The following is a 21,292-nucleotide window of genomic DNA, read 5'->3' as shown; positions in this document are numbered from 1 at the left end:
AGCACTCGGCATCGCCCGACGGTCAGCCGTGGCCGCACACTGAGTGGGCACAGGAGGGCCTGGAAGCCAGGGCGTGTGGGGGCCATCAGAAGAGGAGGATGCCCGAGGCTGGCGGAGGCACCGTGACAGACAATCGGAGCCCCGTGTGGCGTGTCCCCTCCAGCCTGCGGAGCTGAGCCCGGAGCCCCACCACAGGGAAGGAGGACAGGTCTGTGCCCCACGAGCTCATGCCACACAGCCTGCCAGTCAGAGGGGCTGCTCCTCCTCACGGGGTTGTCGCCAGGGCCAAGGGACCTCCGTATGCGCCGCTGGTACTCAAGACCGCGCGGACAGCACAGGCTCTGGAGTCAGGAGCAGCTGAGGCCCTGAGCCCGCCCACCCTGCCCATCACCGCCCAGGGCCAGGCAAGACGCAGGCTGGTGTCAGGACAGGTATCTTGGGAGGCTGGCCCTACACCCCCACTCCCCTCCCTGATGCACCCAGGAGAAAGCAACACCACAAGAGAGACGGAAAGGGCGTCTGGGCCTCAGGACCTCAGTGTCAGCTGTGCCCTGGGGTCCTCGGGGTGCACGGGGCTGGAGTGTGCTTCCTCCTTCGTCACGTCTGTGAGACATAGCTCGGAATGCACATTATCCACTTCTTCCCATGCAGCCCCGCACCCAGCCAGCCGGGCACCAGCAGGCGCCACGGAGTGGAAGAACCTGGACACAAGAGCGAGTCGGAGCCACACTTCTCACCCTCCCTCAGTTCCCCTGCCACTTGCTATTGGGAGCAGAGGCCTGCATGGGGAGACACTGGGGTCAGGGGCCGGCACAGAGCCCCTGACCTGCGGCGTGCACCTTCTGTCTGCGCTACACTGCGGTGCCAGCTCCTCCAGTACCCCCACCACACTCAGGCCTCCAGGAACCAAGAAATGGACAGGGGCCCCTGGGGCGATGGGCTTGCTGCAAGGACACCTTCCTGATGTCCCCTCTCAGTCCAGGGAGGACCACAGGCTCGGCTGGGCCCTGGTGGGCCTGAGGCAGGAGGTGGGAGCAGACTTCCCACAGGCTGCAGGCCAGCTGGCAGAGCATCTGGAGGCCCTGGGTTGAGGCTGACACAAACACCCTGCAATCGAGCCCAGCGGGGCTCTTAGCTGCCAGCGGGGCAGCCCTGCAGCTGGGGACCGCAACACCGGACAGGGCCCCAGGCCTCACTCAGAGGGAAGCCAGCCTCTAGCAACCAAAGCCATGGTGGCAGCCTCTACATGGAGCCTCTCCTGCTGCCGGGCTGGCGGGGTGCACAGGAGGCGCATAGCTCCTCCTGGGGGGGGGGGGGGGGACAGGCTTGACCCTCCAGGTGTGGAGCGTGGAGTGGTAGCCCGGGCAGGGCCCAGGAGGCCTGCACAGCACGCTGCGTGACTAGAATAAAACTAGAGTAAGCCAGGCATGGAAGCCATGCCTGCACCAGGAGGCTCTAAGTTTCCAGCCACTCCAGGCTGCACAGACAGCCTGTTTCAAACAAATAAGCAGCCATGTGATAAATAAACATAGGGACAGATGACTAAATCTCAACATCCAGAGGTTAAATATAGAAATGTGGATTTCTAGCTGCTGCTTCTTTCTTTGTCGGTCGTGAGGCTTGAACTCTGGGCCTGGGCACTGTCCCTGTGCTCTTCAGCTTTGAGAGCCATACTGCCACTCCCAGGTTTTTGTTTTCTTTCTGGTGGTTAACTGGAAGAGTCTCGCAGTGCTTTCTGTCTGGGCTGGCTCTGAGCTGCAATCCTCAGATTTCCACCTCCTGAGGAGCCAGGGTTAACAGGCAGGAGCCGCCGGTGCCCGACGATGTTCCAGCTTCTTTGAGGGGGAAGCCACCGGAAGTCTGGGCACCAGGGGTCAACCACCTGCTGGCAGGCCGATGCCACCCCACCCCGCCCACACTACCCACACAGGGCTTGCCTCACTGCACCCCCTTCCCACCCCCGCTGGCATCTTTGTTTGCTCGCAGTGTTGGGAGCTGAGGCTTGGCCGAGGACAGGACGGGACGACCATTTCCAAGAACTTGATTTAGAACAGCACGTCCCCGGAGACCGGCTTTAGGAGCGCAGAGGTCTCTGCAGGGCTGTGGGAACCCGAGGCTCTCCTCACGGTGGTCGGGTCCTGTCCAGTTCTTATGAGACTCCACCTAAACAGCCTCATCACTAGACCGTGTCCACCACTGTGGACTGTGAGGGCAGCCATGCCTCCCGCACAGGCGACCTCAGGCCAGTGTCTGCAGGGCCAGGGTACAATTTAAAAGCCATTCCAGGATAGACTCTCAGGGGGTGCCCTGGGGTAAAGCCCAAGCTCCCCCCACCCCAGAATGCCAGCACGTGTGCATGTGCGCGTGCGTGCGTGCGCATGTGTGTAAGATGGCTCCAGACACGCCAGTGGGCAGATGGGGGAAGCACGGGGAACAGACTAGAGTGTCTACTTCCAGGCTGAGGACAAGGCAGGTGACCTCACTCTCTGGGCTCCACCACCTCCTCAGACAATGGCTGCTGCTCCTCCCCCTCGCCCAGTAGAGATGAGGAGTCAAGTAAAGACAGGCTTGGCCAACTGCAGCTCCCCCCGCTCGCCAGGAATGAGGGAGGGCTGGAGGGCTGGAGCCCAGAGCAACGTGGGTTTGTCCACACATGAACGGAGAGCAGAACTGCAGGCAGGCAGGCTGTATGGCCCGGCCCACCTGCCCAGGCTCATCCCTGGGCTCTCTCGTTCCACTCTGTCTGTGGGGTCTGGAAACCAAAGCTGACACATCTGCTCCCCGCCAGGACCTCGCCCAGGATGGCTTGGTCCTCTTCCCTCTTCCTTTCTTGCTTTCGCTCACCATTTCCTGGAGCCTATCCTCCACCCCACCCCGGACAGCTAAGCAGGGCAGCTCTTGTTGGCTCTGACTGCACAAAGATGACCAGAGCTTCCGACCCCTGGGCTCCCTCAGAAAGACTTTTCAGAATACACACACACATACACACACACTGCCAAAAATCCTCCCGGCTGAGCCAAATTAAATACAGAGGCCTCTAGTTATTTCCATACGCACAAAATGGGCTTGCATAAAGCAGCTCTCTGTGGCGGGCTCCAGCAGACAGGGCCGGGCTGGGCCCCTGGGACGCGCTGGGAGGCTGGGCAGGAGGCCAGGCTGGGCGGACTGGCCCTGGGGAGTGTGGGCATGGCTGGGGACAAACAGGCCCGGCGCACAGCCTGGCTGCCACACGGCCCACCCCTACGGGCCAGGGGTGCGGTGCCCAGAGCCCAGGACAACCGGCCTTTTCAGAGTACACTGCAGCACGGAACAGGAAGAGCTGAGCTCCCAGCCCTGCTTCAAAATGCACAGCACCCCTCTCCACTCCCCACCCAGACAGTCCACCCACGACCCCCCTCTCCACTCCCCACCCAGACAGTCCACACACGACCCCCCTCTCCAGCCCCCACCCAGACAGTCCACCCACGACCCCCCTCTCCACCCCCCACCCAGACAGTCCACCCACGACCCCCCTCTCCACCCCCACCCAGACAGTCCACCCACGACCCCCCTCTCCACCCCCCACCCAGACAGTCCACACACGACCCCCCTCTCCACCCCCCACCCAGACAGTCCACCCACGACCCCCCTCTCCACCCCCCACCCAAACAGTCCACCCACGACCCCCCTCTCCACCCCCCACCCAGACAGTCCACCCACGACCCCCCTCTCCACACCCCACCCAGACAGTCCACCCACGACCCCCCTCTCCACCCCCCACCCAGACAGTCCACCCACGACCCCCCTCTCCACCCCCCACCCAGACAGTCCACCCACGACCCCCCTCTCCACACCCCACCCAGACAGTCCACACATGACCCTCCTCTCCACACTGTCACATCCCTGTGTATCAACTGGTGGCCCCGTGGTGCCATGCCACGGTCACCCAGCACCAGTGTCCATGGAGTCACCCTGGTGTTGTCTGGGGAAAGCTTCGGGCTTGGTGCTGACCATCTACCTGTTTTGCCAAGGAAGAAACGAGGCCGACAAAAGCAAGCCAAAACCCCAGGCCTTTCAGAAGGCCTGTGAGGAGCCGGGCCACACTCCCGACTGCCAGGCAGGTCCCTCTGCCCTGTCTGCCCCGAGGCGCCTGTGCCCAGGACTGCGCAGTCCCCTCTGTCCTGTGCAGTCGGAGGCACAGAAGGCTCAGGGCAGGCCCCAGGGCCCCACAACTTTGCACAGCTCCAACGCTGGCACCAGGCCTGAGCACCTCTGTCGTGACGGGGGGCCAGTGACTGTCTCCCAGGATGGCCTTAAGGGCTGCAGGTCAACTACACACAAATGCCCAGCCTGGAGCGGGGTGGCCACACGGGACAGAGCCGAGAGGGCTGGCTGGTGAGCTGGCCAGCAGGAAAGGGCTTGGGGAGCGTGCTGGGCTCTGACAGAAGCACCAGGACGCCCAGCCCAGCAGCAGCGCCTTGGCCGAGGGAGGCGGGCAGTGACCAGCCGGGCTCACGCGGGCCCCAGGCTGCGTGGTAATGAGGGCAGGGCAGCGGCTGGGCCCCCAGTTCAGAAAGGCAGCGTGTCGAGGCCACCCACTGCCCAACCAACGGAAGCTGGTTGGTACCATGGAAACTAGCGTCTGGCAGAGGAGGCCCACTTCAAAGGGCTCCCGGGGTCCTGGAGTGAGGGGAGATGTGGGCTGTACCCCGCCAGCAGGGAGCCCCGGGCCTGGCCCTGCGGGTGGGTCACACGCCACTGGGGCTGGAGTTGAGCTCACATGGACGGTGCCAGGCACACGGCAGCCTGTCCTGAAGACACACCTCAGTGACAAAGACAGACCGGACAGGGCCCTGATTTAAACCGAGGATGACACGAGGCCAGCAGAGCCTCTGTGGCGTTTGCACTGAGTATGTCTGAAAATGTCTACCACAGAGAGGTACAGAAAACAAGGCCACAGCTTGCTCCGGCGGCCCATTAGGGCCTGTCACCTTCGGGGAGCATGAGGCTGCGTTCAAAAGCCCCCCAAGGCTCTGCGAGGTAGGCCCGGCATGTGGCTACTCCAGCCCGAGCCGCTTCCCGCGTGCACCACACGAGCTGAGCCGCTGCAGCCCCAGGAGAGGGGAACGGCAGGCACCTGAGGTGCCGTGCCACTCACGGACCCCAGTCTCACGCGGGGCTCCTGTCCCACAGGGACCCTGCACCCCCATCCTCCCAGGAAGCCAGCCCTCCACAGAGCCAGCCTTTGACAGGCAATTTCCAGCCTCTGTTTCCCGTCTGACAGACACTGCCCGAGGTTCTTGGAAGACTCCAGTAAGGTAACTGTGTCACACTCAAAGGTCACCGCAGGGCTACCTGCTACGGTTTTTATTCTATAGCCTATTCCTACCCGTGTCTCGAACCTGGGCCAACTTCATTCAGATCTACTGCAAATAGCTAGGACGTTGCTCAAACCCTTCCAACCTGCGTCCCCTCCTGCTGCCAGGCACTGGCACCTGCTACGTGCGATACCGTCACCGCCCCGTCTGCTGTCCCCATCTGATAGATAAGGCAGCGGCTTGCGGAGAGGACCTTCCTCTATATCCCAGCCATACATCCAGAAAGGGGCGGCCCTGGGACCGGGATTCTCCAACCTCCCTGGTGACAAGGCTGGGTGGAAAAGGGGCAGAGCAACGGACCTGGGGCCCGCAGGCTGCTGACAGAGGCCCTGCCCTGAGCTCTGAGCCAGGTTAGGTGTCAGAAGCAGCACAGTGGGGGCAACAGGGGCTCAGCACAACCACTCCAGTTCTAGAGGCTCTACCCCACCACTGGTCCCGGGCTGCACAGCTCCGCTCCCCGGGCACTGACGCCAGTGAGGCCGGGCGCCGCTCTCCTGCCTGGGGCTGGGCACTGTCCTCACGGGCCCCCAAGCCCTTGCTGTGCCCCTTTTAGGCTCCCAGCAGAGTGACAGGCTCTGGTCTGGACAGTGGTGACATGGCACCCTCAAGCCCAGGCCTGGTCTCTCCCCACCATCTGCCGTCTGTCAGGTGGCTCCGTGCACTGGCTGAGCACTTTATGTGGACTAATGCCTGAGGCTCTCCCCAACTCCGAGCGCCTGCAGAATCTGTCTTTCAGCCCTGGGAGTCCACATCCTCTCTCTGCCTACTGTGCAGATGTAGAAACTGAGGTTCAGGGTGGGGGATGTGGGCAGCGAGAGCCACCAGCCAATCAGAGCCAGCTCTGGCCAAGCTTTCTGGGAAGCCTCCTCTTTAGGGAGATGTGACCTTCAAAATTTAGGAATAACCATGGAGATCCAGAATAAATGAGAACAAGGGAACTACCATCTGTCTATCCAGTGTGCCCTCCCCAGCCCGCCCCTGTCATGGGACTTGAACTCTGGGCCTGTGGGCTGTCCCTGAGCTCTTGAGCCACAGCGCCACTTCCGGTTTTCTGTTGGTGCTTTTTGTTAGTGCCACAGCTGACTCTGAATTGCAATTCTCGGGTCTCAGCCTCCAGAGCAGCTAGGATTACAGGCCTGAGCCACCATGCTGGCTCTTACTGTGTTTTTATAAGACATCACTTACATGCTTTCATGCAGTAATGCCTTCGATGACTACCCAGAGCTCCATCCAGAAACAAAAGCAAACATGAGCCTCCTATCTCCAAAGCAGATAGTGGAGAGAAAGGGGGAGACTCTGAGGCGGCCCTGCCCTGCTGAAGACTCTTCTCAACTTCCTAGTTTGTCAAGATCTTTTCCCCTCCCCATTTGTCCTGTAATGACATCACAGGCCCTGCGGTTTCCTCACCACGCTGGACTTGTCATCTCAGCTAGTCAGGGGACAGTTACCGCCTCTGTCCCCAAGTCCCTACCCACGCAGAGTCTGGGCTGGAAAACCAATAGAAGTGTGCTACCCACAAAATGCCCCAAGGGCTTGAGATGGGTGGACAGGTACTGAGATCCCCTGCAGCTCTTGGGGTCTGGGGAGAGAGACAAGACCAGGAGAGCTAGTGTGGGGCTGAACACTTGAGAATTCTGGCCTCAGGAGATAACAGGCCTGCTTTACCATGGTGAAATACCTCCCAAAGATGGTCTGACCCGGAGGAGGCAGAGGCTGGCTCTGAACACGGGCCCTGTGGCCCGGTGGCAGGAACCTGGGTCCTAGCTCCAGTTCCTCTTGACTGAGGGTCCCGTGAAACTGAGGGAGTGCGAAGCCTGCACTCATAAACTGCCTCGAGAATGGAGCCAGGCGCATAGGTGTCGGTGAGGGCAGCGGTGCTGTTATTACTATTATTGCTACTGTGCTAATCTTTGAGTAAAGAGGAAAAAACAAACAGTCGCCATTTCCTATCTCCACAGTGGGGTTCCACGTGGGCCTGAACTTCAAACTGATGGTTCAGTTCAAGCAGGAAGCCATGGGCTGAGGAAATAAAATGGAAGGAATGGTTCCTTCCAGGAAGGGGCAGAAAAGCCACCGCCATGAACAAACAAGGTAGAAAAAAAACACCCAAGCCAGACTGAAAAGATCAGGACAGCGTTCCCTTGTGCGCTCTGGAAATCAACTCTCAGCGCTGCGAGCCAGGCAAAAGCAAACCTGGAGGAGCACAGCAGCCCTGCCACCGCGGGGAAAGGTGGCGATGGCAGCTGGCAATCACCGCCCACCTGGATAACGGCCAAGCCAAGCTGCACGGCACCTCCGAGTTCTTTCTGGCTCGGTTTCATAGGTGAGAAAATGAAGGTTCAGAGAGGGAGGGTCAGGGGTCAGTGTGGCCTCAGGCCTGGACTCCAGTGACAGGCAGTTTCACAATACTAAGCTTTGACGCTCATGCTAGTCCAGGGCCAGCACAGAGTAGGTGCTCAGCAAGTGTTATGGTGCAAGCAGAGGAAATGCAGCGAAGTGCAAGTCTGGGTGCCCCTGGACCACCCTCATCTCCCTAGAAAACAAAGGGCTCCTCCAGGCCCCAGAGAGGGTGGTGTGTGTGTGTTGTATCAGGCCGCACAGGGCCCGGGCCCCAGGCCCAGGCCCTAGAGGAGCACTCTCCTAAGATGGGAAGAGAGTAGCCACAAGTCCAGATGGCATGATGCCACCTCTTCTACCATAATCACTATCAATTTTCTCTCCGCAGCAGCTCACACAGTGGGAAGAGTCAGGTCCTCTAAGGCCACACCAATTAATTCTTCAAGAGCCTCAAGGGCCTTTAAACTCCTCGTGATTTGCTTTTGAGGATCAATGATAAGTCACACTCAACAGCCTTTATCCTCTTTCCCAAACACACACACCGGCATGGGGGCATCGCCTACGCCTCCCAGCTGGGGCCCAACCACTGGAGCTGCACGGCTGCCCCACCTCTCTGCTTACTGGGCAAATATTCCAAACAGCATCGGAAGTCAGAGGAAACTGACAAAAGAGGAAGGAAGGAAGGAAGGAAGGAAGGAAACACAGTGGCTGCTGGCAGTTGGGAAAAGCAGAGTGCTGACTTGAACAAAGGCAGCCTGGAGCTGGAGGCCACAGGCTGACCAGCCCCACAAGACTGTCACACTCTGAAAACCATGGTCATTCTCTATCACTAAAGGGAAACAGGCCCAAAGGGAGTGGTAACTTGTATAAACTCACAAAATGGACCGCATTTGAAAAAACAAACAAACAAAACTGTTTGCCTCCCCCGGCCTTCTTTCCTACTGCCCTGAATTTAGGGATTCTTCTGGCAAACCACAGCCCCCGGGGCGGCAAGAGCACGCACACAGACACAGAGTTCCACAAACACCCATCTGCCCGGTCATCACATTATTCAGCTGTGCAGCTGCCAGTTCTGCCCATGTGTTTGAATCGAGGCTGTGTAAATATTAGCACAACTAGTTCATAGTCCGACTTCCTTGGGCAAAAGCTTGAAATCCTGGTGGGGGCCTCCAGGGTCTGCTCTCCTCCACAACAGCTGTGTCCTGCTCCAGGGTCCCCTTGGGGTACCCTGGTCCCGTCCTGGTCCCTGACTTGCTGTGCAAGGGACCAGGTTGGACCTTGTCCTCACTGCTCCGTCCTGCACTGCTGCAAGGCAGCAATGCCACATCAGGGCATAGGGGTGCCAGGAGCTTACCTGCTGCTCAGAAGCCTAAGGGGCGGTAAGCTGGCTGCTGGATGCCACCAAGGTCCCTTGCAGACTGGGGTCAGGAGCATTTAGGAAGCAGAAGACAGCAGACTGAAGGGCTTTAGGTGGGGTGGGCGCAAAGCGGGCAGGCTTCTGAAAGTTCTGTGACCCAAGGAGTACCTAGTTCTACCTCCCAATCGTAGAGAAGCTAGATTCCCTCCAGCCCTCCTGGCTTTCCTCGAAGTCATGTGCCGGGGCTCCAGCACCCGCTCTGAGGCTGAGGTAAACAGCTGTACCCGAGTGGACAGCTGGCGCTGCTGTGCCTGGGGCAGCAGCTGCTCGGCAGCAGCCCAGACCCCGCAGGGCTCCCTGCAGCTGGAAGACCTACATCAGATGCACAGGGCTGCGGGATGAGATGTCTGCCGAGGAGGTACCACGGGCATGCCCGCCGGAACTGAGCCGCTGGGGCAGTCCTGGAGGAGGAGCAGCGAACGCCGGGGGGTGAGGAGGACAGGGTGTGGAGTCCCTGGCTCACGGTCACCATGTCGACTAACACAAGACAGTGACCGTAGTGGCTGGTGGCTGGTTCACCGCTGCCCCGCTGGCTCCAGGGCAGGGACCCAGCACGCCCCAGAGTTTTCGTTGGGAGCAGACTTTGTGCCCACCTGTTTGCTCTCCTGCAACAGGAGGGTGCTGGTACCACACAGACAGGAATGCACACGTACACGCGCAGCGCAGGGGACCAACTGCACGGGGTGGCAGCCTGGGGGGGCTCTAAACCATGTGACCCCCCATTCCAGGACGACGCCCCGTCCCGGACAGATGGCCCTGCAGCTGCAGCTTGCCTGGCCTCCGCCTAGATGCCGGGAGCCCTTGGGTCGGTGGGAGAGGACCCCTCCACCACCCCACCGAGGGCCTGAGGCCCACAGCCCCGGGCTTGCAGCCGCTGCCCGCAAACGTCTCCGGTGCCCGGGGGGACTGGACGCCGTCGGGTCCGCTCGTTCACACCGCCCCCGGCCCGAGGGGCCTGCAGACGGCTCGGGGACGGCCGTGAGGGGAGAAGGAAACGGAGGGGCGGCCCTCCTCCTCCCGGGCGGCCCCGGCCCCGGCCCCCTCGACCCCGGCCTCTCCCCGGGCGGCGCCCCGCGGCCTCACCCGCTGTCCAGCTCCAGCTCCAGCAGGGACTGGGTCCTCTCCGAGTGGCAGTGCAGGCACCACATGGCGGCCGCGGCGGGAGGGGACGGGGCCGCAGCCCGGGAGCCAGGCCCGGCGTCCTGCCGGCGCCCGGCCGCCCCGAGACCACGTCCAGGTCTTCCGGCCCAGCGCCCGCGCCCTCCGGGCCGCGAGGGACCCCGGAGTCCGAGGCCCGGCCCGGCCGAGCCCGCCCCTCCGCCGCCGCCGCCCGCCCGGCGCAGCGCGAGGACGGCCCGAGGAATGTGGCCCCGGAGGGGGCGGGGCCGCCGGGAAGGGGCGGGGCCGCCGGGAGGGGCGGGGCCCGGGTCGGGGGCGGGGCCGCGCAGGCGCGCAGGGGCGAGGCCGCCGAGAGCCGGCGGGCCGAGCCATCCTCCGCCGCCGCCCGCCTGGCGCAGCGCGAGGACGGCCCGAGGAATGTGGCCCCGGAGGGGGCGGGGCCGCCGGGAGGGGGCGGGGCCCGGGCCGGGGGGCGGGGCCGCGCAGGCGCGCCGGGGCGGAGCCGTCGTCCGCCGGCGCAGCCCCATCTCAGCACGTAGGCCCGGCGGAGGCTGCGGCGCTTCCCTCGCTACGTCTTCCTGGAGCGCCCGGCGGGAGCCTGCTGCCGAGCGGGAAAAGCAGTCCTCCCTGACCGCGGCCTCCTTCCCCGGCTCGCCACGGCCCCGGCTCCCCACGGCCCCCGCTCCCCACGGCCCCGGATCCCCACGGCCTCCGCTCCCCACGGCCCCGCTCCCCACGGCCCCGGATCCCCACGGCCCCGGATCCCCACGGCCCCCGCTCACCACGGCCCCGGATCCCCACGGCTCCGGATCCCCACGGCCCCCGCTCACCACGGCCCCGGATCCCCACGGCCCCGGATCCCCACGGCCCCCGCTCACCACGGCCCCCGCTCCCCACGGCTCCGGATCCCCACGGCCCCGGATCCCCACGGCCTCCGCTCCCCACGGCCCCGCTCCCCACGGCCCCGGATCCCCACGGCCCCGCTCCCCGGATCCCCCACGGCCCCGCTCCCGCCCTCAGGCTGCAGGGTAACTGCCCAGCGCCCACACTGCGGGCACTCGGGTGGTGACAAGGGCGCCCCACCTGTTCCACCTCCCCACTTCCCACCTGAGTCTCCAGGTCGCCTTTGCTATGTGACAAGCGCACAAGCCCAAAGTGGTAACTGAAAAGGAGAAGAGCCGGCCAACAATTAAGAACTACGAGAACTGCCCAGCCCAGCCCCGGACAGACAACCCCTGTTCTCCAGGGATTCTAGGCCCAGGGCCACGCCTAAGGGCCACACCTGGTCTGGGTGACAAAATTCCTGCCCAGCTTTAAAGGGGACCGAGTTTCTCCGCTAGCCTGTGAAATAGCAGAGGATGGAGTCCCCAGAATTTCTTTTTACCTGTATATATATTTTCTGTCTTCTTATTTGGTACTGGGGATTGAACCTAGGACATTGCACTTGCTAGGCAAGTGCTTTGCCACTGAGCTACATCCCAGCCCGTTAGAATTTCTACAGTGAAAGACCCTGATGAGTTGGGCTTTGAGGAGCTTGTATACAAGGGAGATTGAAGGATGCAAAAAAGCCACAGAAATGGTTAGCCCCGCTGTGGTCTCAGTTCTAAGTCGTGTGCTTTGGCCCATTTTATTTGCCACAACTCAGTCATGCCCACTCGTTTTCCAAGAGTCTTTCTGTCTTTCTAGAGCTGTGCTTAGCCAGATATGTGCCACTCTCCATGTGTCAGCATGGCAGGCTGAAGTCTAGTTCCCTCCTGCAGCTGGCCTTGAGGTCTGGGTGGCCTGGCTCTGGGCCACGTTTTCGGCTCTTATCTCCACTCACACTTCCTCTCTGCCCCACTGTGCCATGCCACACGATGCCATGCCTGGACCGCCCACACCACACGGTGCCACACTCCACCATGCTGTACTTCAAGCAACGGGAAGCTTAGGGCCAGGTCCTCCTCTGTCCCCAGGCTCCCTGCCGTCCCAGTTCACAGCTGAGACTCTAAGGTTCAGGTTCAAGTCCATCTTTTGCCAGGAAGTTACCAGACGGGTCCCTGGTCCACGTCTGAAGCTCTCCTGCACACACGTGATTACTGCCCATGATTACTGCCCGTGCCCTGCTGAGCCTGCAGTGCCGCCACTGCCTTTGTTTTGCTGTTTCACTGGGAAGGAGCCACCGCTCTCACGTGTGTTACGAACGCCCACTTCTGTGGGACAGTGTTGTGGGGAAGAGAAGCTGTAGGCAAGTGGCCTCAGGCCTCGGATCCCTTCAGGCCCTTCTCTGAACCTCGGAAGTGTCAGTCTCAGGGAGTGATGTCAGGCCCAGGGAGTGACGCCCCCTCAGGGAGTCTCACATGGGCTCCAGTCAGGACAGGAAATCACACCCCTGCAGCCAGACCCCAGGGCTTTGCAGAGCCAAGGCAAGCAGGTGCAGAAGAGAGTGGCCAGGGGTAGGAAGAACGGAAGAGCAGCAGGGCAAGACTCCTGTCACACTGCTGTGGGCCCAGGAAGACTTCCACCAGGGAGAATGTTTGGAACAGCAGGACAGAGTCAGCAAACACAATGCCACTCAAGGGAGGCTGGTGCTGGGAGTCAGGGGGCCCAGCCATGGAGTCCTGGGCAAAACACAGGGCACTGGCACTGCTGGGAAAGACAGAGGACTTGGGGACTTGGGGAGTGGAAAGGGTGGGGCCTGAATGCACAGGCAGGCATTTTTACAACCCAGAGCGGGCCTGGTGTTGGTGGCTCACGGGAGGCTGAGATCTGAGGATTGCTGTTCAAAGCCAGCTCTGGCGGGAAAGTCCACAAGATTCTTATCTCCAGTTAACCACCAGAAAACTGGAAGTGGAGCTGTGGCTCCAGGGGGTCGAGCCTTGGGTGAAAAAGCTCAGGGACAGCATTTGAACCTTCAGTTCAAGCCCCACAACCGTCCCCTCCATCCCCCCAAAAGCCAGTGTAATAAAAGAATCAACGAAAGGAATCACAGTCCACAGGACAGGAGGGCCTGGCGCTCCCTCCAGCATGGGTAGAGCTCCATGACCATGGCTGAACCTGAATCCTGTTCACAGACAGGATGTGTGGCCAGGTACTGGGCACAGATGCTGAGCCCAGGCTTCCTGCCACACTGTCTGTGGCACCTCACTGCTGGGGTGGCCTGGCTGGGGAGCTGGCCAGTAGAGCAGGCGCGATGGGGGTGGGGGACGGGGTTAAGATACTGCTGTAACCCACGTGTGGAACGGGACTTCTGCCGTGACGAAGGTCGTGACGGCTGGACACAGGAGAGCAGCCGAGGGGCTGAGCCTGGGGGTGTACCCTGCCCTCCACGCACTTGGGGGGGCTGAGGCAGGAGGGTCGCCTAAACCCAGAAGTCTGAGGTCAGCCGAATCAGTTCTACCTCAAAATTAAAAAGAAGTTAAAGGAACCCAGACAGAGGGGCACCAAACACCCAGCTCGAGAGTCAGCTTGGGAAACCCTGCCAATCATCTCCCAGGAGAAAATGTTCCCAGATGACTGCAGCTGTTCTTAACAGGTGATGAACAACTCACCTCCAAACCTCAAGCCATTTGTCACAGAAGCCACCTGAGAGCCTTCGAAACCTTACTAAGAACAACGGAGCTGGGACAGGCCTGGCCTCGCTCGAGCAGGGGGCCTGGGCGACGGGTGACGTTCTCAGGCTGACAGCTGTCACCTGACCACTCAGGCAGGGCTGCAGGACTGGACTGGGCGTCCGCCAGGAGCCAAGAACTGAGAGTCCAGGCTTACGACAGCTGCGAGGCAGAGAAGTGCATTCCTACATGAGCCAGACAAGCAGGGTGGCCCTCCTCCAGGCCTGGGTCCAGGGCCCACTCTCACCCCTGCTACCCAGCAGTGAGGGCTGCCAGCGAGGGGGCAAGTAGAGGGGACACCTCACCGCCGCTCTTTCCGGAGGCCACCCCTCGGCTCTGTACACTTCCAGTGTAGGGCTGGCCCCTAGCCCTCAGTCAAGCACACCCACGGGGGGGTGCTCTCATCAAGGCACTATGGCAGATTGCGGGGAGAGAGGAGATGGCGGGGACGCGCTGTGGGCACTCCTGGCCTGGAAGAGGGCGGGTGCAGGCTGCTTGCTGCAGGCTCCCTGGAGCCCCCGCCACTCCATCCTGTCATCCCAGCACAAGGGGCAGAGCCTGCTGTGTGGCCTCGGGCTGCCACCCTGCCCCTCGGCAGGGGGACAGTGGCATCACGCTTGCAGGGTTGGAGTGAGCAGTGCAGTGGCCGCCATGCCGCCCAACAACACAGGCTGAGGTGTGCGTGGACCTTGAGCAGGGGTCAGGTTTTCCTGACCCCACCAGCCCCGCCTCCCCTCGCCCTCCAGAGGGAGCTCTCACCTCTCACAGCACACCCAGCCTGCAAGCGGCACTTCACAGTGAGGGAATTGAATCCTTAACAACTCTCCACATCACAGGTAAACTGAGACACGGGGCACACACCAGCGCCCACCTGAAACTGGAGCCCAGCTGCATCTGACCACCCAACTGTGAACTTAATCAATCATAATGCTGGGCGTCCCATGAGGTCCATTACCCAGGGACGTAGATACCCCCCTCCCCCCCGCCCCGCCACATGCTCACTCAACTCAGGCCCTTTATAGGCAGCATCTCACTTGAGGCCCTGTGCCCTGGAAGGGGGGGGTAGTCGTTATCCTCGGGTCCACTGGGGGGGGGGGGTGGGCTGGAGGCAGCTCACAAGGCAGAGGGGATTTGTTTCCGCACAAGCCGTTAGTTGCATGAGGAATCTGAACTGGGGCTGGCAAGTCCCGCGCCAGGCTTGCACCGCCACTCCATTGAGCCTCCTTCCAGATGGTGCTCAGAAGGCCCTGTCCCTGCTCCAGGAGCCAGGATTCAGCTCTGCCAGCCTAGGGCTTGCCCCCTCCATGTCCTCTGACACAGAGAGCGTGGCCACAGGGAAGTGGGCTGGAGGGCAAGTGGTGGCATCTTTCTCCTCTCCCCCCACTGCCTGCACCTCTCCATTCTGCCCTCAGCAGGGATAGCCAGGCCTGGGTCCCTTGGGAGGTGGTGGGGTGCGAGACACACCCATCTGTGCAGGAGGGAGAAGAGCTCCAGCTGCATCCTCAGTGCTGCCAGCCTGGGACCTTCTACTCCTGATTGCCTACGGAAGCCCCGCCCATCGGTGAGCACCCACTTCCTGTGGCACTCCAGGGTGAAGCCCGCCCATCGGTGAGCACCCACTTCCTGTGGCACTCCAGGGTGAAGCCCCGCTCACGGGTGAGCACCCACTTCCTGTGGCACTCCAGGGTGAAGCCCCGCCCACGGGTGAGCACCCACTTCCTGTGGCACTCCAGGGTGAAGCCCCGCCCACGGGTGAGCACCCACTTCCTGTGGAACTCCACGAAGCCCGCGTGTCACCCAGTGAACGTCTGGCGGTGACTGAGTGGCATAAAGGAGGTGTGTGCTGGCTGAGGACACCGCCGGGAGGTGAGGTAGCTCCCCTTTTCTCTCATCCTCACTGGGCTCTCCTCTGGTCTAAGCTAACACTCCCCCACCCCTCTGCACACACCACTGAGTCCAAAAAAGCGCCAAAAGCACCAATCCACACACCCCACGTGCCTGGAGGCCAGGCGCAGCGTCGGCAGAAGGCTTTCTAAACAAGAGGATGGACCTGGCCGGCGGGGCGTGGGTGCCTTCCCTCCTCCTGACTCTAGCCAGACTGGGCCAGTCAGCGTGGCAGTGGAGGGAGGATTGAGAGGTCCACAAACTTCTGTCTAGGGAGCTTCAAGGGCCGCTGTCGCCCTGAGCATGGGCCCAGTGCTAAGTAGCCATTAGGGAGCCACCTCAATACCCAGCTCACAGCCAAGAGCAGGCCCGCCCTGTGCCAGGCCCCGGCCCGCAGCCTCCGTGGTAATGAATAGATGCGTATTTACAACAAGCACTGGGGGACGCCGGCTCTGCCATGATGGAAGCCGTTATGGGCCCCTGCGATGCCAGCTATGCTTAAGTAGGTTAACATCCATCCTGCCATCCTTTAGTTATTGATTTAAACAGCACCTCAGCTGCAGACCTGGCTGTGGGCCCCGGCTGGGCAGGGCCAGGGGTGGAGGCATCGAGCAGGCTCTGGGGCCAGCGGCACACGAGCTCCCACAGTCCTCACAGCAATTCTCCCCCGGGGGCCGCTTCTCCTGCCGGAAGACACATGCCCGAAGCGGGGGCCCAGGCAGAACCTCCCCTCTGGGCCTCATCGGTGGTTTCTGGAGGGAGGTCCAGAGAACTGGCTGGCAATGGTCAGAAAGTCAACTCTGCCCCTCCACTCAGTGCCTGCGGGTCAAGACACTGAACCATCCTGAGCGACCTGGCACACCCCAGGGAAGGAGAGGCAGGGCAAGAAGGGAGGCTGCCCAGGATTTGAGGTGTGGCCTAGTGGGAGAAGGGCCCTCTGGGTGTGGGGGCCCGTGTGAGCCCTTGCATCTGTGACTGCATAACCACGCGGCAATGTGATGCCCGGTGTAACAAACAAGCATAATGAGACAGGACGACATCTCTGCCCCAGCCAGCACTTTGCTGGGAGGACTCACTGTGGGACGCTCCCAGGTCCGTCCCCGTTCCCCCCGCCCCCCCATGCAGGGAGAGCAGCCACCGGGAAACCATTCACACCCGCCTCTGACCTGGGTTCACATCCGAAACCCTGCCTGGTAAATGACGAAACCTGAGAATACGCTGTGCAGTAAGAAACACAATCAGGCCAGGTGTGGTTGCTGGCATCGCTAATGCCAGCCACTTGGGATGTAGAGATGGAACGGACAATTCGAGGCCAAGCTGGGCACGGAGCTACGAGCCTACAAACACAGGAAGCAGCAGAGAGAAGGATCACAGTCCATGGCCAATTTGGGCAAAAAATGCAGGACCCTATCTGAAAAATAACTGAAAATAAAGGCCGAGAGTGTGGCTCAAGTGGTGGAGCATCTACCTAGCAAGTTCAAGGTCCTGAGTTCAAACCCACATACCGGGAAGAGAGAGCGAGAAGGTGAGAAACCGGCCTGAGTGAGGGCCGTGGACTACCTAAGCAGAGGAGGCTGCCTGGAAGCTAGGACGGGGTGCTGGCCTCCTCTCCATCACTGGGAACAGCCCAACTGCTGCCTTCTTGCCTGCCAGGCCTCAGTCCAGGAACAAACTGAGGCAAAGAGTCTACGGCCTGCCTCAAGGCTGTGAGGCTGGAATCCACTGGAGAACGCACACTTGGCAGAGCACAGCGAGCTCTGGCTGCTAAACCCACCAGGACCAGGCTGGGGCCCTGGGCTCCTGCAGGAAGGACCCTCAACAGCATTCTCCCTGCAACACAACGCGCAGGCAACTCTGTCCTCTCTAGCAATTTCCATAAACGACAGTAATTTACGCATTAGTAGCAAGGCTGGGCCCCTTGGAGTGCGGGAAGGCCACTCATAATTACAAGCACACAATAACGTGTTCTCCACAGCCACATCTGTGCCACTGCTGCAATTATGAGCCTGGTTAAGGGTAATTTGCATTTCACGTGCCCCCCTCCACTGCTCCACCCCGCGCTGTGCTGTTCCTTCTCTCCCCTCAGCCTGCCCACTCAGTCAGGAATGCTGGTCCCTTAGACTCTGCCCTGGACAAGGCAAGGCAGAGCGGCCTCCGAATGAATGCTGCCTGCATGCGGGGCTCCAGTCTGCCCCCTGCCTGATGCCCACACCACACTTGTATCCTGAGCACGCTTGGGACCACATTGCCAATCCAGGAGCAGGCATACGAATGACCACACAGACAACTGGTCAACCAGGAGACCCGCACTGCTCTGCCACATGCCCCGGCCTTCCCTGCCACTCCTCCTACAGGCGCTGGGTCGGGGACCTCCCGCCACACACCCTCCTGCGTCTTCTGAACTGCAACCTACACAGACAAACACACCTGTTACAAACACAAACAGCTTGAACACGAAGTTACTAGCAGGACTTAAGCAATTACATGCTATGTGTTATTTGCTCCAGAACCAGCTAGGCGCTCCCCGCCTATGTCCATATATGGGCGCTGCAGGCAGGCCACAAGAGTCTAGGGGTGGTGGCTGAAACTGAGGCTGCTCCTGGCAACCGGATGCTGTTGTACACATGGTAGTCTAACCACCAAAGGCCAGTGCAGAGTTAAAGCTGTAAACACATGAGTGGTGTTACCACAATCCCCACAACTCCCCTTTGCCTCTCCTTCCACTGTTTAAAACATTACAAGTTGTCCTTTTACATTCTCTCTCTCTCTCTCACACACACACACACACACACACACTCCAGTGGTTCTTAAACTTTGGTCCAGAGCTCTCTTTATACACCTTATTGCAAGTCCCAGAATCATTTCTAGAGGCTTCATCTATATTGATATTACACTAACAATAAGTTATAATAGTGCTATCTTTTTATTCCTTGCTGGTCCTGGGGCTTGAATTCAAGGCCTGGGTGCTGTCCCTGCGCCACAGTGCCATTTCCAGCTTCTTTTCTGAGTAGCTTATTGGAGATAAGTCTCTCGTGGACTTTTCCACCTGAGCTGGCTTTGAACTGAGATCCTCTGATTTCAGCCTCCTGAGTAGCTAGGATTACAGGCATAAGCCACTGGCACCTGACTTGATGGTGCCATCTTTTAGCACAAGAATACATACGTACTTCCCATCAACAGGCCAGCTTCTTCTAGAACATTCTACAGAACACCCTGAAAAGGGCAGTTGCTGCTTGTTGTTACAGGATGCTCAGGGTCACACCAAGAAACATTGGCTCTCAAAACATTCTCCCAGAACCTTCTCAGTCTCACCCAAGCCCACACAGCCATGTCTGGGCCTGGCATCTGCAGGCACTGAAGAAAGAGAAGGCAGAGCCACCCCCCAGCTCTGTATGCCAGGCGCCTCAAGCAGCAGAGGCTCAGAGCAGATGTTCTCAGCGTACAGGACAGGGTACCAGGGTATTGCAGCAGGCCCCCATCTCACCCAGCTGCCCCCAGAACTGGTTTGCTGGCCAGTGCAGATTGGCTGAAGCAGCTCAGGACACAGCTGGTGCAGCAGTCCCCAGACAGGCACTGACAGCCCCATTCCAGGCCCTGGGCTTGGGGAAGCCTGAGGATCTGACTGCCTGGGGATGCCAGGAGTGGGGGCTCCAGGAGACACGGGCCCCACTCGCCTGACTCCAGGCTGCTTTGTACTGGCTCAACCGTCTAGCACTGCTGGGGACGAGGCCTGGTCTGCACATGCACATATGTTCATGCATGCGTGCACACATACACACATACACACACATACACACATACACACACACTCCCTGCTCCTCCCAGCACCTGATGGTACCTCGGGGAACGTGTCCCTCTTCTCTGGGGGAGGACAGGCTGCCATATTTAGCAGCTGTCCAGAGCCCACCGCATGGGGCCTGGCACATCCAAGAGCCTGTGCCCCTTTGTGGGGGCTGGAGTCACTCCTAGCTCAATAGCTGGAATCCAGCGCTGCTCCCCTGGAGGGAGCAGGAAAACCACGACACTCTCAGAGTTCAAACATGCCTCTGTGCAGGAGGCCTGCCAGGAAGAGCTGAGCCATGAGCCATGCCTGGTTTTGCTCCAGGCAGTGCCAGTCGGCAGCCCCCAAAGCCAGACACAAGACTACACCTAGCTCAGGCTGCTCAGTCCGGGAGAGGCTGGAGTTTCCTTCCCTGGGGGTTTCTGGATGAGTTCCTGGAAGAATGGTCTAGAAAACTAAGCGCAGCAAGACCCAGGAGGCCCGGAGCCCTGTTGGGCACGCTGGGCCCTTGTGTGTGTGGGACCAGCGCCCTCTTCTGGTGGAGATGGCCCATGGTCCGGGCCTGGCAGGTGCAGGCGACTGGGGGATTTTGTGCACACAACCTCATCTGTACAGCAGGGGACGCTCATAGCTCTGCACTGGTCCCTATGGGTCCCAGCCACATTCCCGGGCCTGTCCTGCCCTGCAGGCAGACAGGGCCGTGGAAAGTCCAGCATGGAGACACAGCAGGCAGGGGAGGAGTCTTCACCTGGGGTGTGGGGTCAGTACGTCCTGACCGGGGAGGGGGGTGCTGTGAGGAGGCAGTGCACTCTGTGGGCCTGCACATCTGGCAAATATTAACTCCACGTGTGGACATACACACAGGAGACACAGGACTAGAACTTTAGACAAAAAAAAAAAAAATGTCAGGGAAGACAGGCCCGGAGCAAGTGCAAAGCCAGCCAGGTCTCACCGCGCCCCTTCCATCTCACAGGGACAGACGGCAGGGGCAGGGGTCGCGGTCATCCCGACTGAATGCAGCTACACGGCCGTATCACAGAGCTTTGTACCCCAACACCTCTCTGGGGGCCTGGGAACAGTAGTGCCGCTCCACACAGAGGCTGGGTAGAGCCTGGTCCAGGAAGACCAAGGCAGGGCCTTTCTCAGAGCCTCAGATTCCTCGTAGGTGAAGGGGGTACCTTGTCCTTACTCTGCAAGGTCTCAGGAGGGGACCCCAGGTCAAGCACCTCCCTCCCTGCTTCTGCGCTGGGACCAAGGCGGTGTCCTCCCAAGCTGGGCCGGCTTAGAAGTGGCCTCTGCCACTGGAATGGACTCTGACAGACAGACAGAGCCTCCAGAAGGGGTCACTTTCCAGCCCAGTCCCCTGAGCTCTGCTGGGGACACACTGCCTGCCTGGCCAGAGTCGACTCAGCTTCCCGTCCCTCCCTGGGCTCCGGTCTCCAGGCTCCCGCAGTGGCCAGTGTGGGTCATAAACCCCAAGCCCTGCTTAATCCGACAGAGCTCTGCCTAGCGCCAGCAGGACACGTGACCTGTAGCCTCAGGACCTGCCTGGCAGGAGCAATGGCTAGTGTGACCGGGTAGGGAAGGTGGCCGGAGGGAGGGGGGGGAGGCCTTTCCACTGACCCTGGCTGATCAGTACTGTAGGAGGGTTCCCTGGCCACAGCCTGTGGCCTCAGATCCAGACACCTGGGAGAGGCGTGGACACTAAGGACATGGCACAGCTGGGGGAAATGGGGTCTTGAGGGCACCAGCATCAGGCAACCCGCTGGGGGAGGGGAGGGGAGGGAGGGGAGGGGAGGGAGGGGAC

General features: G+C 60.7%; 1 protein-coding gene across 5 annotated transcripts in view; it reads right to left on the bottom strand.

Annotated features, from left to right (window-relative positions):
• The window catches only part of Iqsec1 (IQ motif and Sec7 domain ArfGEF 1), an 89,408-nt gene that overhangs the window by 29,243 nt on the left and 38,873 nt on the right, over positions 1 to 21,292 (bottom strand). The window contains exon 1 of one of the 5 annotated variants that reach the window (XM_090323815.1): positions 10,195 to 10,419. The exons of 3 other annotated variants lie outside the window; for them this stretch is intronic. In XM_090323815.1, coding sequence (XP_090179941.1) covers positions 10,195 to 10,259 — 65 coding nt within the window. In that variant the 5' untranslated portion in view covers positions 10,260 to 10,419. Of the gene's footprint in view, positions 1 to 10,194; positions 10,420 to 21,292 lie in introns of those variants that run through there. One more of the 5 variants, XM_090323819.1, reaches the window with a different exon arrangement.

This window comes from Megascapheus bottae, chromosome 33 (assembly GCF_031878675.1).
Source record: "Megascapheus bottae isolate mThoBot1 chromosome 33, mThoBot2.hap1, whole genome shotgun sequence".
Classification (NCBI taxonomy): domain Eukaryota; kingdom Metazoa; phylum Chordata; class Mammalia; order Rodentia; family Geomyidae; genus Megascapheus; species Megascapheus bottae.
Note: the sequence above shows the minus strand (reverse complement) of the source record. Positions and strands in the feature narration are given on the sequence as shown.